Genomic DNA, 16931 nt, shown 5'->3' on the forward strand with positions numbered 1-16931 from the left:
TGTTTGCCCACCCCTGTACTGCTAAGTTTAGACTACACTGATGTCCCAGCAGGTGTTTCTGTGAAAAGCCAGAGGCAGAATAAAAGCCTCTGGCTTAAGGATGGAAAATCTCAAAAACGGAAACTGGGGGCAGTTTATGACCTTATTAGGGACAATATAGGCAATGAAGTGTAAAATTCTTCAATTATTAATAATTCAACTTCAAACTGAATAAAGTAATAAAGAAAAATGTGAGCATGATAGATCATAATGAAAATTCACTATTTACTAACCATAGTTCTTACAAAAACCCAAAATAATAATCTTTTCTACTAATGATTTTTTAGAACTAAACATCCTTTTCCAAGGAAGAAATTCTCCATCTTATTAATTTTGTTTTTCCATTCGGAGTGTTCACATACTGGTGTTCTACATAACTCCTCATCAAAGTTTAGAACTCAAAAGAATTCAGACCACCTCTTTAAAAATGAAGACATTGATTAAATCTCCAACAATGAAACACTTCACTCATGATTTGTTAACTGTTCTCATTTGTAATAAAAGTACTAGAGAACGTCACGGTGACTGAATATTTGGCTTTCATACAGCCAATTCTGTTGAGGGTGTGACACACATCACCAAATCACCAAACCAAGAAAAGGTAAGTTACATCAGGACAGGGATAACAGCTGGGTAGAAGACCTGAGTCTCAGAGTCCTGCCTCACTCAGAGCTAGCAATGATTATCTCCCGTTTTTATAGGTTAGAACTTTTTTTTTTTAAGATTTTATTTATTTATTTATTTATTTATTTATTTATTTATTTATTTATTCAACAGAGATAGAGACAGCCAGCGAGAGAGGGAACACAAGTAGAGGGAGTGGGAGAGGAAGAAGCAGGCTCATAGCGGAGGAGCCTGATGTGGGGCTAGATCCCAGAACGCCGGGATCACGCCCTGAGCCAAAGGCAGACGCTTAACCGCTGTGCCACCCAGGTGCCCCTATAGGTTAGAACTTTTATTAAAAGTATGAAATAATCTATTTCAATTTCCATGTTCTTATGCAAATCAATAAAACCTTTTTTTGTTTTGTTTTTCAAAATTTCCACAAATTTTGCTCCTTAAAAAAAAGAAATTGTTCAGGGCACCCAAGTGGCTCAGTTGGTTAAGTGTCTGACTCTTGATATCAGCTCAGGTCTTGATCTCAGGGTTGTGAATTCAAGCCCTGCATGTATTGTATGTGGTATGTATTATACTTACCAGTTCATAAAACAAAAGAATTTAACTTAAATTCAACTTAAAAAATTACTACACATCAGGAATCTATGATTTTCCAAAGAATTCCTTATATTAATATCATTATTAATGTTTTACCTGACTCATGTGGAATGGAAAACAGAAGAGTATGAGGTCCAGTGTGCTTCTCTGTACAAGTACACTTGAGTCCTGCACCGAAGTACTTACTGCTTCTACCTGAAATAAGAGAGCCTTTAGTATCTCTTGCCTGTTACACTGGGAAAGATTTACCATTACCATGCAAATGGAATGCTTCATTTTCTCCAATAGATAGAAGTATGCTTCTCAGTTTCTTGTCACTAATTAAATGTATTTACTTTATTTTGAATAGGTAAATATATTATGATGGTTTAAAAAAAAATGAAGGCACACAAAAGAGTATATACAGCAAAAAGTTCTCTTCCGTATTTGTCTCCTAACCATTCAATTTCCTTTCTGCATGCAACCAGTATAACTAGTGAATATTTTCTACAAATATTAAGTAAATAAAAACACACATGCATATACCCCAAATTTTGCCTTTTTTCTTTTAACAATATATTTTGGAGATCTTTCCTTAACACTAAAGAGCTTCATTATTTTTTTATGGCTAAAGAAATACTCTATTTCACAGATGAACCCTAATTTTTAAATAGGCCCCTAATAATAGATACTTATGCGGTCTGTAAATATTTACTATTGTAAATAATGCCGCAATATACAGATGTACAAGTAGTTTATAGGATTAATCCCTTAAAGTAGAACTGCTGGGTCTTGGGATATATCATTTGCAATATAAATAATACAGTGCATTTCCTTAAGCTTATATATATTTATAGTCCCACCAGCTTTGTGTGACAATTTCTGTTTTTCCATGTTTACCCATGTGTTTTTTTTTTTTCATTTTTGCCAATATAATATATGAAAATTGATATCCTGGTTAAATTTTTATTTCTATCGTTTAAGTAATGTTGAGCATCTTTTCATGTGTTTGAGTTATTTTTACTTCCTTTAGGTTATCTGTTCAAACCCATTTTTCTACTTGATTATTAATATTTGCCTATTTATTTATAGTAGCTCTTGAATAATATGGAGGGTAGTCCTTTGTGATGTGTTACAAATAGTTTTCCAATTATGACGTTTGTGTTTTTAAAGAAATAAAAAAGTGACTTGCTTAAAATTTCCATTAAGTTATTAAAAGGAAATGTAATAATTCCATTTAAAAATTTTAAAATCTGCATAAAAATGGTATAGTCATTTTGGAAAATAGTTTGGCGGTTTCTTACAAATTTAAACATACACTAAAAGAAGATATAGGAATAACTGTTTGTGATCTTGGATTAGAATCAATTTTAGGTAATATCTAATACCAGACAAAAGATAAAAATGGCACAAATGACAAAAGATAAAACAGATAAATTGGACTTGATCAAAATTAAAATTTTCCTGCTTCAAAGGACAATATTAAGAAAGTAAGAAGGTAAGTCCATAGCATGGGAGAAAATATTTTTAAATCATATATACAAGGGTTTAATATCCACACTATGTAAAGAACTCCTGCAATTCAACAACAAAAAGAGAAATTAACACCATTTAAATAATGGGCAAAGAATCTGAAGAAATATGTCTCCAAAGAAGATATAAAATGACAATAACCACAAGAAAATATGTTCAATGTCATTAGGGAAATGCAAATCAAAACTACAATGAAATATTTTACACCTGCTAACGTGTCTATTATAAAAAGACAATAACAGGTGTTAAAAAGGATTTGAAGAAATGGGAACCCTCATATGTTGCTGATGGAAATGTAAATTGGTGCAGTTTGGAAAACAGTTTGCCAGTTCCTCAAAAAGTTAAACCCAGAGATAACATATGACCCAGCAATTCCACTACTCTATGAAGTGAAAACCTATGCCGACAAAAAACTTACACATGAACGTTCAGAGCGTTATTCATAATAGCCAAAAAAATTATCTGATGGACAAATAAAATGTGGTATTACCCATACAATGCACTATTACTCAACCATAAAAAGTAATGAAGTATTGACACTAGCTTCAACAAAGATGAGTATTAAAAATATTGACAAGTGAAAGAAGTCATTCATAAAAGGCTATATATTGTATAACTGCATTTGTATGAAATATTCAGAATAGGCAAATATATAGGAGCAGAAAGATTAGTGGTTGCCAGGGGCAGGAGTGAGGGGAAAAAAGTGGTGTGATTAATGACTATGGGGCTTCTTTTTGAGATGATGAAAATGTTCTAAAAATAGACAGTGATAACTACACAACTTTGTGAATATACTAAAAAACCAATGAACTACACAATTCCAAAGGATAAATATTATGGTATGTGAATTGTATCTCAATAACGCTGTTATTTAAAAAAAGGTAAATCTTACCTTTACCATATGAACAGGAATCCTACCCTAGGTATTTCCCCAAGAAATAAAAACATACGTCTCCACAAACAACCGTATGCAACTGCTTACAGCAGCCTTATTCATTATTGCCCAAACCAGAAACAAACATTCACTAACTGGTGAATGAATAAACAAGTCGCAGTACATTCATGCAATATGATACTACGCAGCAATGTAAGGAACAGACCACTGATATGTGCAAACACATGGATGAATCTCCAATGTGTTCTACAAAGCCAAAGAAACCAGACTTAATGGCTGATACTGCATGATTCCATTTACATCACATTCTGGAAAAAGTACAACTACAGGAACAGAAATCAGACTACTGTTTGCAAGGGCCTGGGAGTGTAGGGTAAGAGAAGTAACTACAAAGGGGCCCAGAAGAACCTTTTGAAGTGATGTAAATAGTCTTTATTTTGATTATAGTATTGGTTACTTGACTACAGGCATTTGTCAAATTCATACAACTGTACACACAAGATGTTATTTTCAGTGTATGTTAATTATAGTTTAATAAATGTAATCAAAAATCTGCATAAAAAATCTCAGTCATTTCATAATCGTATGAGGAAAAAGTACAGGATGATTAACTATAATTAAAAAAAAAACAAAAAACTTTTCATAGTGACCTTTGAGGGTTTCTTTGTTTACTCCTTGCTAATTTTCACAGTATTGCACTCTACAGAGATAAAAAGTTTCCTTCTGTTCTTAATCTAGAAATTAAAAAGTACAAGCAATCAATGTGATTTTCGGGTACTATCTTTTACCATCTCCTTTGGTACTGCATCTCCTTGTACAAATTCCACACAGAATCTGGCTGTCACTCTATCGAAAATCCATCTTTCCTATAATGAAAGCTATGATTGAAGAGAAGGTCCCCTTTGGAACGATATAATTAATGTGACTATGTTAACAGTGGTTGATCAGTTAGCAAGATGGTAATAAAGACCATTTATTTGCTTGAGAAACAGCTGGAGATAAGATATAACCTACAATTCCTTTTCCATGAAAAAACTATTTTGAAGCTTTTAAAAACAATAATCAATGACAAATTTGGTCTTTAAGTGTCCTTGATGGAAAATGTAAGTTCCATGAAAACAGGAATTCTGTTTGGGTCACAATTCTCACTATCTGTCTGGAATAGTGTGCCCGGCTCTGAAGAACTATGTTACGTGAGCAACCATGCATAGACGTACCATTAGCTCAATGTCACTGCCAATTATATACAGTTGATCTTCCATGGAAAGCTTCCTGTTCAAATGGGCAAGAACGTATGTGATTCCTGGTAACCGCACAGCAGGACTGGTGAGGAGACTACCCCAGAGGGCACTGTAGAAGGCTGACTGGTCCACTGCAGCAGCAACCTTTTCCAACAAGGTGTTTGTTCTGAGGTACAAAACAAAGTGGCTTAAGAAGACAAGCATTTAGTTTCACGTTGTTAAGAAGAAATTATTCTCCTCCAGATTGTATGGAAGCATTCACCCTGTCGTTCCATGCTTTGCCCTGGCGACAAGTGTGACAGACTACAAGAAGTGCATACTTCAGAGGACTGGATTTCAGTCCTGCCTCCCCCATTTACTAGCTGTGTAATTTGCAAAACTCACTCAATCTTTCTTCAGTTCCGTGTCCTGATCTGTAAAATGAAGGTAACAACAAAAACAACACCCCAAGTCCTAGACATCTTAGTTAATAGTAATCCTACAGCAGAATATATTTTCTGTTGAATTACTATGAAATTCTTTTCCTTTTTTTTTTTTTTAAAGTAGGCTCTACACCCAGTGTGGAGCCCAACATGGGGCTTGACCTCATGACCCTGAGTTCAAGACCTGAGCTGAGATCAAGAGTCAGACACTTAACCAACTAAGCCACCTAGGTACTCCTCTATGAAAAAATTTTTTAAAAAGATTTGAGAGAGAGCGAGCACGCACATGTGCACCGCACGTGTGCACAGGGGGAGGGGTAGAGGGAAAGGAAGTGGGAGAATCTCAAGCAGGTTCCCCATGGAGCCCAAAAACCCAGGGCTCAATCTCACAAGCCATGAAATCATGACCTGAGCTGAAATTATGAGTTGGACACTTAACCGAATGAGCTACCCAGCATTCCCCCACCCCCACTTTTTAAGTAGACTCCACCCCCAGCATGGAGCTCAATGGAGGGCTTGAACTCACAACCCTGAGATCAAGATGTGAGCTGAAATCAACAGTCAGACGTTTAACCAAATGAGCCATCCAGGTGTCCCCCTCCCTGCCCTGTGAATTCTTAAAGGACATTTTCCAAATGTTTCCTTCTCTTTGAAATCATATTATGTAATTCACAATAACTTTGAAAGTTTGTTGGAGATTCTAGCAGCGGAGCACAGCTACTCATATACCCTTGGCCAAAGAATGGTCCTCCTCTATTACGGAAGGTTGTCAGCTTTGATCAAACACACAGCTTCAGGAGGGACACACATGAACAGTGAAGGAAGAAGAGGACACCTGCCTAGCCAGCCAGGTCAGCTGAATCAACCGTAGTGATCAATGGGGTGACAGATGTCACAGCCAGATTGCCCTCACACCCTGTAATTCATAAAACTTTAATGAATCAGACCTATAACAAAATCAAAGATGCATTATTGCTTTAAGGACTACATTTAAAAATAAATTACTTTTGATTTGTTTCAAGCATAGAGTAACATAATACCTAAAAATTTATTACACTGTAGTATAGTAGAGTCAGAATCAAAAGAATCTGATGATGCATTCTACTGTTTACTTGTTGTATGATTTAACCTAACACTATACTCCCTTCCGGCCTTAATGTATCTACGGATTAGAAGAATATGATAAATCCCTTTATTAGAATTTGTGTGGAATAACTGCTAAAACATAATGCTATGGTTTGAATGTTTGTGTCTCTGCAAAAGTCATGTTAAAACCCTATCCCCCCAAAATGATGACATCAGGAGAGGCAGAGCCTTTGAGAAGTGCTTAAGCCATGAGGGTGGAGCTCTCATGAATGAGATTAATGTTCTTATGAAAGAAATCCCACAGAACTCCACAGTCCCTTCCACTGTGTGAGGACACAGGGAGGAGGCTCCAGTTAGGAACCGGAAGAGGGCCCTCACCAAAACATGACCTTGCTACTACTGATACAGACTTCCAGCCTTTACAACTGTGAGAAATTTCTTCTTTATAAGCTACCCAATCTATGGTATTTGGTCACAGCAGCTCAAATGGACGAAGACACATAATGAAATAAATCATACCACACTCATAAAAATCATTATCGTGTTAAATTTTTAATTGTCACTAGCAGACTTACACATATTTGTCTTAGAATATAACAATTAGAAACAAAACTGACTTATACACTAAATGAAATTATGTCATATGTTTCTAAAACTGTAAGTAAAAAAGTTAACAAAAGAAAATGGTAAGTTTTTAGACAAAAATTGTATTTTCTCCAAATAGTTTAGGAAGGTAATCCAGTATTTTCAGGATTAGATTCTTACTGCATTACAGGAACATATGAACCACAATAAAATAGAGTAGCTGGTCAATGCACAAGTTATTTAAATTTAAATCATTAAGTGTACTCATATAACAAGCTTGGCCTTTTCTGTTTTTGCCACCTCAATTCAATTTCCTTTTTGTTAAGGATATCAGTAAGAAGCTACTAAAGATAGTGCCATCATGCATTGTCTATAACTATAAACTTCCTAAGAAGTAATAGGCTCCAAAATAGATTAATTCATTTTCTTTAGAAAGTTAAAATATCAAGAGCATCACGTCACAGCTAATGAAACAGCACTGTACTTGGTCGTAGGCTCTTTTCCACCACCAATATTTAAAAACTGTTGGCACAGGGTCCGATTTCCCATTCTTTTATTAATTTAAGTTCCTATATATTGATTATTATTTTAAATTATGGGTTGCAATTTTTTGAGTGACTTATATATGCTAGGCACTGGACTAAGTGCTTTCATTATTACAATAACAGAATGGAATTAAGTATTATGTTTGTTTTATAGATGAAGAAACTGAATAAAGTTCTGAAATGTTGACAAAGCTTTCCTAAGCTGTCCAGTGTCTGTTGAGCCACGATTTGAACGCAGTCCATCTACCTCCCAAGTCTGTGCTCTTACTACCTACCTATATTTTCAATGCAATACACAAACTATACATACTACTATATCTATAGATATAGATATAGATATTTGCTATAGAAATCTTCAGGCCATATATTGAAGTGTCTAGAATAAACACTTTTTGTGAGGTTAAAACATTATTAATCCAAGGATGCTTGCTGACAAATCTATGACTTTGCTTACTTAGCTGCACCAGTAACAGCACCACCTTACCTCTCATAGTACTCTGATCCTTCTTCTAAGCCAGGCAGAATACCAGTTAGCAATCCTTGTAGACCAGGCTTCAGTGTTTTACCCAAAGGCAGGTAATAGATCTCATACAAACTTAGCAATGTTGGCTTCACAGACATGGCAGCATTTGCAAGAAGAGGAAATAACCCAGAACTATTAAAAAAAAAAAAAAAAAAAAAAAACAGAAAGAAAAGGGGGTGGGGAAAAGTACATTAACTACAAACTATTAATTCATATGTACCTACATACGTATATAAATCTTGATTTATATTTTGATGAAATAAGTTCTACTGATTGGCTCAGAATGATATCCTCTATATTGATGACTTCTCTATCCATTTAATCAACCCAGGTCTCCCACCTGAGCTTCATACTCATAAACCCAGTGGCGACCCAGCTATTTCAAAAAGTCTTCAAATTTCACAATTTCAAACTATGGCATCAACATCCATCTGGTTGACCAAAAAGCTATAAATTTAGGAGTGATCCTTGACTCTTTAAAAAAAATCTCCTCTAACTTGTCATCAATCACCAGGTTTTCTCTCCAAGTCACTCTTCAACATATTTTTTGAATATTGTAAATTATCTCCATGTCTACCAGACTTTTCCTTCGAAGACACAACCATTATATAGAGCTCAATCACCGACTCACCTGGTACCACTTCAGTATTGCCCTGAAGCACCTGTCCTCAGTAAAACCTTTTACTGGTTTCCTGTTGCCTTTCAGATACAGTCTAGTTTAATGTAGCTTTTACCATTTTTTGACATCTTGCTACTACATACCTCTGTAACAGACCACATAAGCTCACCAATTTTGCTCTTGCACCTTCTGCTCCAGCTATACAGAAGAATTCTTTTCAGTTTTGTTTTAGAACCTTCCATGCTCTTCTTTAGTGTCCAGGCCTTTCCACATGCTGCTCTGACAGGTTCAATTCCTTTTCCTTTACTTACATCCTTTTTGTTGTCAGATGATTCCTAGACTTTCAGGAATTAGCCTCAGCCCTTTCCTGGAGGAGAATGTCTTCTAATTAGACCAGGTTAGGCCCCCTATTTTGTGTTCTCATAGCATCCAATACTTATTCGAGTAAGTAATTCTGTACTTACTGAGTAATTCTAATAGGTCATTCTGTAAATATCAGAAAGCAAGGGACCATATCTTTTTGTTTACGTATCTTGAGGTTCTAGCACCAAGTCCTCTTGCATGTAAGTGCTTAACAAATACATTAAGAATCTCTTGCTCCTAGTTTATATAGTAAATAGAGGTCATCAAGAGAGAACTCTCTCAGTTTCCCACTTTTCTGCCTCCAATTTTAGGTAGTCTGATCTAAATTCTTACAGTTGAAGCTTCCTCAAAGCTACCTTCCCCATAAATGCCAGGGCCCAAGGCCAGCTTTTGCCAGGGTCCTGCTTCATCCATTTTCCTTTTTTCACCTATAACTTCTCTCTCTCTTTTTAAGACTTTATTTTTTAAGTAATCTCTATACCCAACATGGCGCTCAAACTTACAACCCTGAGATCAAGAGGGGCGTGCTCTACCAACTGAGCCAACTAGCCAACAGTTTCTTAAAGTAAAATTGTGTTACTGAAGAGCTGAAAAAGTTGCAGGCATGAGTTATAAAAGTCTCGCAATAAGAAAATCTACTACCTCTGAAACTAGTAATAAACGATATGTTAACTAAATTGAATTTAAATAAAAGATTTTTTAAAATGAAAGGAAAATCTATCAGTTATTAGAGAATTACATGCAACACTGATTCAGAAATTCTTTTTAAGTGCCGTTCTCTGGAATGCAGTACTTATTACTATTAAAAATAACCTGCTACTGAGTTTAGATAGTGTTTTTTTTTAAAGCTTTCTTTTTTTCTTTTTAAGATTTTATTTATTTATTCGACAGAGATAGAGACAGTCAGCGAGAGAGGGAACACAAGCAGGGGGAGTGGGAGAGGAAGAAGCAGGCTCATAGTGGAGGAGCCTGATGTGGGGCTCGATCCCACAACGCTGGGATCACGCCCTGAGCCAAAGGCAGACGCTTAACCGCTGTGCCACCCAGGCGCCCCTAGATAGTGTTTTTTAAGACATCCATACAGAATTTAAAGACAAAACATATATGCACAGGTAAAGCGGACCAGCAAAGCTAAAAGTTGGTTTTTATTTTTTTAAATATTTATTTATTTTAGGGTTGCCTGGGTGGCTCAGTTGGTAAAAGCATCTGCCTTTGGCTCAGGTCATGATCCCAGGGTTCCAGAATCAAGCCCCGCATGGGGTTCCCTGCTCAGAGGGGAACCTGCTTCTCCCGCTCCCTCTGCTGCTCCCCCTGCTTGTGCTCTCTCACTCTCACTCACTCTCTCTCAAATAAATAAAATCTTCAAAAAAAAAAAAAAGATTGATTCATTTTAGAAAGAGAGCATGAGCAGGAGGAGATAGAGAGGGGGAGAGAAGCAGACTCCCCACTGAGTGGGGAGCCCGATGTGGGGCTCGATCACAGGACCCCAAGATCATGACGTGAGCTGAAATCAAGAGTTGAATGCCTAACCAACTGAACCACCCAGGTGCCCCAAGTTCGTATTTTTATTTTTTATTTTTTTTCAAAGATTTTATTTATTTGAGAGAGAGACAGCAGGAGTGGGGAAGAGACAAGCAGACTCTGCACTGAGCATGGAGCCAGACGTGGAGCTCCATTTCACGACCCTGCGATCATGACTTGAGCTGAAATCAAGAGTGGGTTGCTTAACCGACTAAGCCACCGTAGTGCCCCTAAAAGCTTGTTTTTAAAAAGACTAACAAAATTGATAAAGCCATGACAAGACTGATCAAAGGAAAAAAATAAGGTCTGAGGTACCAACATCAAGAGTGAAAGAGGAAAAGTGGATATGCATATCACAAAGAATGAAACGAGACCCCTACCTTATGTCACACACAAACGTTAACTTGAAATGGAGTAGAGACTTAAATATAAGGCCAGAAACCATAAAACTCTTAGAAGGAAATTATAGGGGGAAAGCTCCTTGACATTGGTCTTGGCACTGATTTTTTAGGTATGAAACCTAAAGCACAAGCAACAAAAACAAAAATAAACAACTGGGACTATATCCAACTAAAAAGCTACTGCACAGAAAAAGATGATCAATAAAATGAAAAGGTAATCTATGGAATGAGAGAAAATATTTGCAAACCGCATATCTAATAAAAATTAATATAAGTTAATAAAAATTAATATAAGGGACTCGTGATGTAATAGCAAAAACCCTCAAATAATCCAATTAAAAAATGGACAAACAGACATTTTTCCAAAGAAGATATTAGAATGGCCAATAAGTACATGAAAAGGTGCTCAACATCATTAATCACCAGGGAAATACAAATCAAAAACACAATGGGGTATCTCATCTCACAACTGTTAGAAGGGCTATTATGAAAAAGACAAAGGATGACAAATGCTGGCAAGGATGTGGAGAAGAGAACCCTTGTATGCTCTTGGAGGGAATGCAAACCGGTACAGCAATTATGGAGAACAGTATGGAGATCCTTCAAAAAATTAAAAATAGAACTATAATACGATCCAGAAATCCCACTTCTGGATATATATCTGAAGGAAATGAAATCATGACCTTGAAGAGATATCTGCACTCCCATGTTCACTGCTGCATTATTTACAATAGCCAAGACATGGAAACAACTTGTATCCACTGACAGATGAACACATAAATTGTCACACATGCTTGCGCTTATGCATGGATGTGTACACACACACACACACACACACACACACACACACACTCTCGCTCTCTCTCTGAATGGAGTATTATTTGGTCATTAAAAAAAAAAGAAATCTTGCCATTTGTGACAATATGGATGGACCTCGAGGATAGCATTATGCTAAGTGAAGTAAGTAAGCCAGAGAAAAACAAACATTATATGATCTCGTTTAAATGTGGAATCTAAGAAAACCAAATGCATAAAAACAGAAGAGAATGGTGGTTGCCTGGGGTGGGTGGGGAGGAGAAGTCGGTGAAGGTGGTCAAAGGTACAAACCTCCAGTTACAAGATAAGTAAGTTCTGGGGACATAACGTAGAGGCTGGTGACTACAGTTAACAATACTGTACCTGAAAGTTGCTAAGAGAGTAGACCTTAAAAGTTCTCATCATAAGAAATCATAACTGAGGTTATTATGGATGTGTTAACTAAAATTATGGTATTCATTTCACAGTATATACATATATAAGTATGTTATACACCTTAAACTTATACAATGTTATGTCACTTACATTTCAATAAGGATGAGAAAAAATTTCACACATATATGAAAAAAGAGAGAGAATTAGTGATCCAGAAGTTAGGTAAGAGGAAACTATCTAGAATGCAACAAAGACAGACAAGAGGTTTGAACACAAGGAGGAGAGGATAAGAGATGGGGCAGCTAGAATGAGAAGATCTAACACATGCTTACACATAGTTCCAAAAAGGGGAGAGAGAATAGATGGAGTGAAGGCAATTTGAAGAGATTCAGAATCGATGAAAGTCACTGATTCACAGATTTAAAAATCCCAATGAATCCCAATCAGGATAAATAAAAAGATACCTCCCTCTAAATACATCACAGTGAAACTACAGGGTACTAATGACAAAAGTGTAGAAGAAAGGCTCTTATAGATAGGGTAACTAGGCAAGTCTTCTCTGAGGATTTGATAATCAGAGAAGTGGATTACAGCATTACAGGGTGAGGGAAACAAGCAAAAAATGAGGGAGAGTAAACAGAGATCTTTGTCACAGAATGGAGTAAATTGGGTGGAAAGTGGTAGGAGCTGGACGTAATCGAGATAGGCAGGGACAAAGTATATAAAACTTAAGAAGCCATAGTAAGAACTTTGAATTTTAAGTAACAGGAAGAAGTCAGTGGAGGTTCTTAGCAGGAGAATGACATCTATTTAATGTATCAAAAAGTTTAATCTGGTACTGTGTGGAGAGAAGGGCATAAAAGGATAAGAACAAGATTGTTTGTGTTAGGAGGCCAGTGACTTTGGAGCAGATGCTGCCAGTGAGGGTGGAAAGTGGATGTTCTGGAACATCTATCCGAACAATGGCTAACATTTATTGAGCACTTCCCACATGCTGCATCGTTCTAAGTACTTTATACATATTTACATTTCTAATTCTATTAACAATCCTGTGAAACTGGTAATCTTCTTTTTTGCAAATGAGAATACACACAGAGAGGTGAAGAAAATGACCCAAGATCACAGAGCTGGTGAGCGATAAAGGCAAACCATTTCGATTCCAAAGCTTCTGCTCTTTACTGCTATGAAACAAAACTCTTAGTGACAGAACGCACATGGGAGGAAGAAGAATATGGGCAAGGAAAACAAGATACTCAGTGTAACCCTTGGATTTCAGGCTTGTGTAAGTGGATGGACAACAGTGCCATTCACTGAACTCTAGTGCACTTGCACAAGGCTTGGTTTCTAGAAAATGAGGTTGGAAGGAGGTGAGCATCAGCTGCTTTTATAGAACCACACAGAGATGGCGAGTAAGCCAGAGATTTAAAGCAGAAGCCAACACTGGTGATACCAAACTGGGCGTTTGCACTGAAAGGATAACCACGGGTGTGGATACGCTCACCTAACAAAAGAATATAAAGTGAAAATGTAAGACTAAGCAAGCTTTAAGAACCACATGAAGACTGAGAAAGTAAATGCACAATATAAGCCAATACAAAAAGACTATTTCAGGTAGAGAATGGTCAACTACATTGAAAGCTGCTGAGAGATAAAGGTATCTTATTTTCTTCTCAGTGTAGTCCTCATGTTTAAAAAGGCAGAAAGTAGTGTAGCCCCCACAATTTTAAACAAAAACTTTTCATAAATGACATAGAAGAAGAAAAAGATCAGGGGCGCCTGGGTGGCACAGTGGTTAAGCGTCTGCCTTCGGCTCAGGGCGTGATCCCGGCGTTATGGGATCGAGCCCCACATCGGGCTCCTCCGCTGGGAGCTTGCTTCTTCCTCTCCCACTCCCCCTGCTGTGTTCCCTCTCTCACTGGCTGTTTCTCTGTCACATAAATAAATAAAATCTTTAAAAAAAAAAAAAAAAAAGAAAAAGATCTTACATTAAGGAATATCCTAAATTTTTCTGAAGCACTTATATACTTGACATTGATATCCAAAAACTTCCATTAAGGAGTTTTCAATATTTTAGCTTTTACTGCACAAAACATAAAACAGTTAAAAGTATTTTTTATTTATACATAAATAATAAAAGTATTCTTACCTGTATAAAAAAAGATCTTTGGCAAGTCTCTTAGGTCCAATGATTTTGAAGATAATTTCGTATGTTTCAAGTGCCTTTCGATGAACTCCCCCTGGTAATGCTGGATGTAGGCACTGAGCTAGGCGCTTGCCTATGGTCAGCTTTTTGGGCACTACCTGGTACTTTGCATTATTTTGTAAAACCTTGAAGAAAACATTTTAATTCAGTTGAGAAAAACAAAAACATTATATCTTTTATTTCTATTTTCTAGTACAGAATTATCAAAAATCTTTATAGGACTTCTTTACCCCCTAAAAAATTATAAAGGATGCCAAACAACTCTTGTCTTAGTTACATCTATCAGTATATGCCACATTTAAAATTAAAACTGAGGATGCAAAAAAATTATTTTGTTAAAAAAACCCACTACATGTTAACAGAAATTTTTTATTAAAAAAAATCACAATATTTTGCCAACAAATTTATTCAGAAGAGAGGAAATGATTTAATTATGTAGATTTTTGTAAATCTTTAATGTCAGTTATCCTTCAATCTATTTTTGATACACTCTTTGAAAGATATGAAGGAAAGTGGATATCAACATAAATATTTAGTTGGAAGAGGGACAACCCTTGCTTTGGTATATCATATGACAGCAAGGAATTCTAATGCTTAAAAGAATCTACTTAAGATTATAATTACCTATTTGTTTTTACTAACTTAATTTCCTAAGTGGACCAAATACAACTGTATTTATTCAAACATAACATTTTTTTTTTAAAGATTTTATTTATTTATTCGACAGAGATAGAGACAGTCAGCGAGAGAGGGAACACAAGCAGGGGGAGTGGGAGAGGAAGAAGCAGGCTCATAGTGGAGGAGCCTGATGTGGGGCTCGATCCAGTAACGCCAGGATCATGCCCTGAGCCGAAGGCGGACGCTTAACTGCTGTGCCACCCAGGCGCCCCAAACATAACATTTCTTTAGAGATAATGGTCAGGGTAGAATTTTAGAAGATTCTATTTTACAAACTACCCAAAAAAGATTAGTTATTTAAGTAACAAAAAGAACTTATAAGTTCTTCAAAGTATTATAGTAAAGTACTGATAGAACATTGCAGAATAAACACTCCAAATGAAAACAATATAATATGCCAGAATTGGGATTTAGAAGAAATATAAAAGAAGCCATTATTTTACAAAATAAAGAACTTAAGTTAAAAGGTATAAAATGACCTGCCAAAGGCAAGTACAGTAGAAAAGTCAGGACTAGATCTCCCAGTTTATAACAAACGTGAAGGCTCTGAGGTCTACTTAGATATACCATTTTCAATGTTCTTCCCACTACAAGCTTTTAATTCAGTCTTAAATTGAATGTAATGAATGTAAATAAAATTAAATCTATAAATGTAAAGTAAATTAAGGGCAAAGGACCAGTAAGAATACAGCTATGAGGGGCGCCTGGGTGGCACAGCGGTTAAGCGTCTGCCTTCGGCTCAGGGCGTGATCCCGGCGTTATGGGATCGAGCCCCACATCAGGCTTCCCTGCTATGAGCCTGCTTCTTCCTTTCCCACTCCCCCTGCTTGTGTTCCCTCTCTCGCTGTCTCTATCTCTGTCAAATAAATAAATAAAAAATCTTAAAAAAAAAAAAAAAAAGAATACAGCTATGAAAAATAGTTTTCAACTAGCTGCTTCTTTTTCCAAAATATTAATTTGAATTTTAAACTCAGCAGACAAGGGTCAATATTTACATATTTTTAATTATTTTTTTAGTAATCTCCACACCCAACGTGGGGTTCAAACTCAAGACCCTGAGGTCAAGAGTCTCATGCTCTTCCAACTGAGCCAGTCAGGCACCCCAATATTTACATATATTTTAAGGAAAAGTATAATTACCTCTGGAGAAAATTTAATGATTTATAACACAAAATGTTTTAATAAAAAAATTCTATTAATTCCAAATAAAATTTAATAAGTAAAATATAGCACCATTTTCTAAAAGTATTTCCGAATTGAAAAACATGTATAAATGAGGTGAAAATTTAGTATATTAATAATAAAATTTTATATTAAAACATATATTTAGACTATCATCAACAAATCTGTATTATATATAGTACATATAATCCTTGCCTGTTTCTCAACTTAAAGTAAGTTTTCCAATGACTTGCATATCCTACTTTGTATTATCTGGATACAGTAAAATGCTTTCATAAATACTGATTAAATATATAAAAAACTACTTATGTACTCAATTATGTATATTAATTTCTGCAATTTAATAAATGGCTTTTAAACATAGTTCCTAGTAAGTTTTCAGAAAGAGACTCTTCAGAACAAAAAAGAACCTAACTACTTTTAAGCATATTCATACTTTTGAATGCAATTTCTTGAGGCTACTATAAAAAAAAATCTGGGAATTTATCAAACCGCAAGTGATAAATGTTAGAAGTTAACAGGTCAAACAGAAGTTTGTGCATCCAATTTTAAGATAAATCCTTGCACATTAAAAATGAAAGGGTTTTTTTTTTTGAAGATACAATAGTAATTATCCATAGTATGTATGAGTTGAACAGTAGTGTCCTTGGAACATATTTTATTTATTTATTCTTTTAAAGGTTTTATTTATTTATTTGACAAAGAGAGCC

At 35.7% G+C, this 16931-nt stretch overlaps 1 protein-coding gene across 10 annotated transcripts in view; it reads right to left on the minus strand.

The window, feature by feature from the left end:
- DOP1A (DOP1 leucine zipper like protein A) overlaps window positions 1–16931 on the minus strand; it is a 104630-nt gene that overhangs the window by 52503 nt on the left and 35196 nt on the right. For all 10 annotated transcript variants that reach the window (XM_045804400.2, XM_045804373.2, XM_087856914.1 and 7 more), the window contains exons 3-6: window positions 14305–14486; window positions 8025–8195; window positions 4879–5068; window positions 1351–1449 (exon numbers count right to left, since the gene is read on the minus strand). In XM_045804400.2, coding sequence (XP_045660356.2) covers window positions 1351–1449; window positions 4879–5068; window positions 8025–8195; window positions 14305–14486 — 642 coding nt within the window. The remainder of the gene's footprint in view (window positions 1–1350; window positions 1450–4878; window positions 5069–8024; window positions 8196–14304; window positions 14487–16931) is intronic.

This window comes from Ursus americanus, chromosome 29, assembly GCF_024610735.1.
Source record: "Ursus americanus isolate L20-20 chromosome 29, mUrsAme1.1.p, whole genome shotgun sequence".
Lineage (NCBI taxonomy): Eukaryota > Metazoa > Chordata > Mammalia > Carnivora > Ursidae > Ursus > Ursus americanus.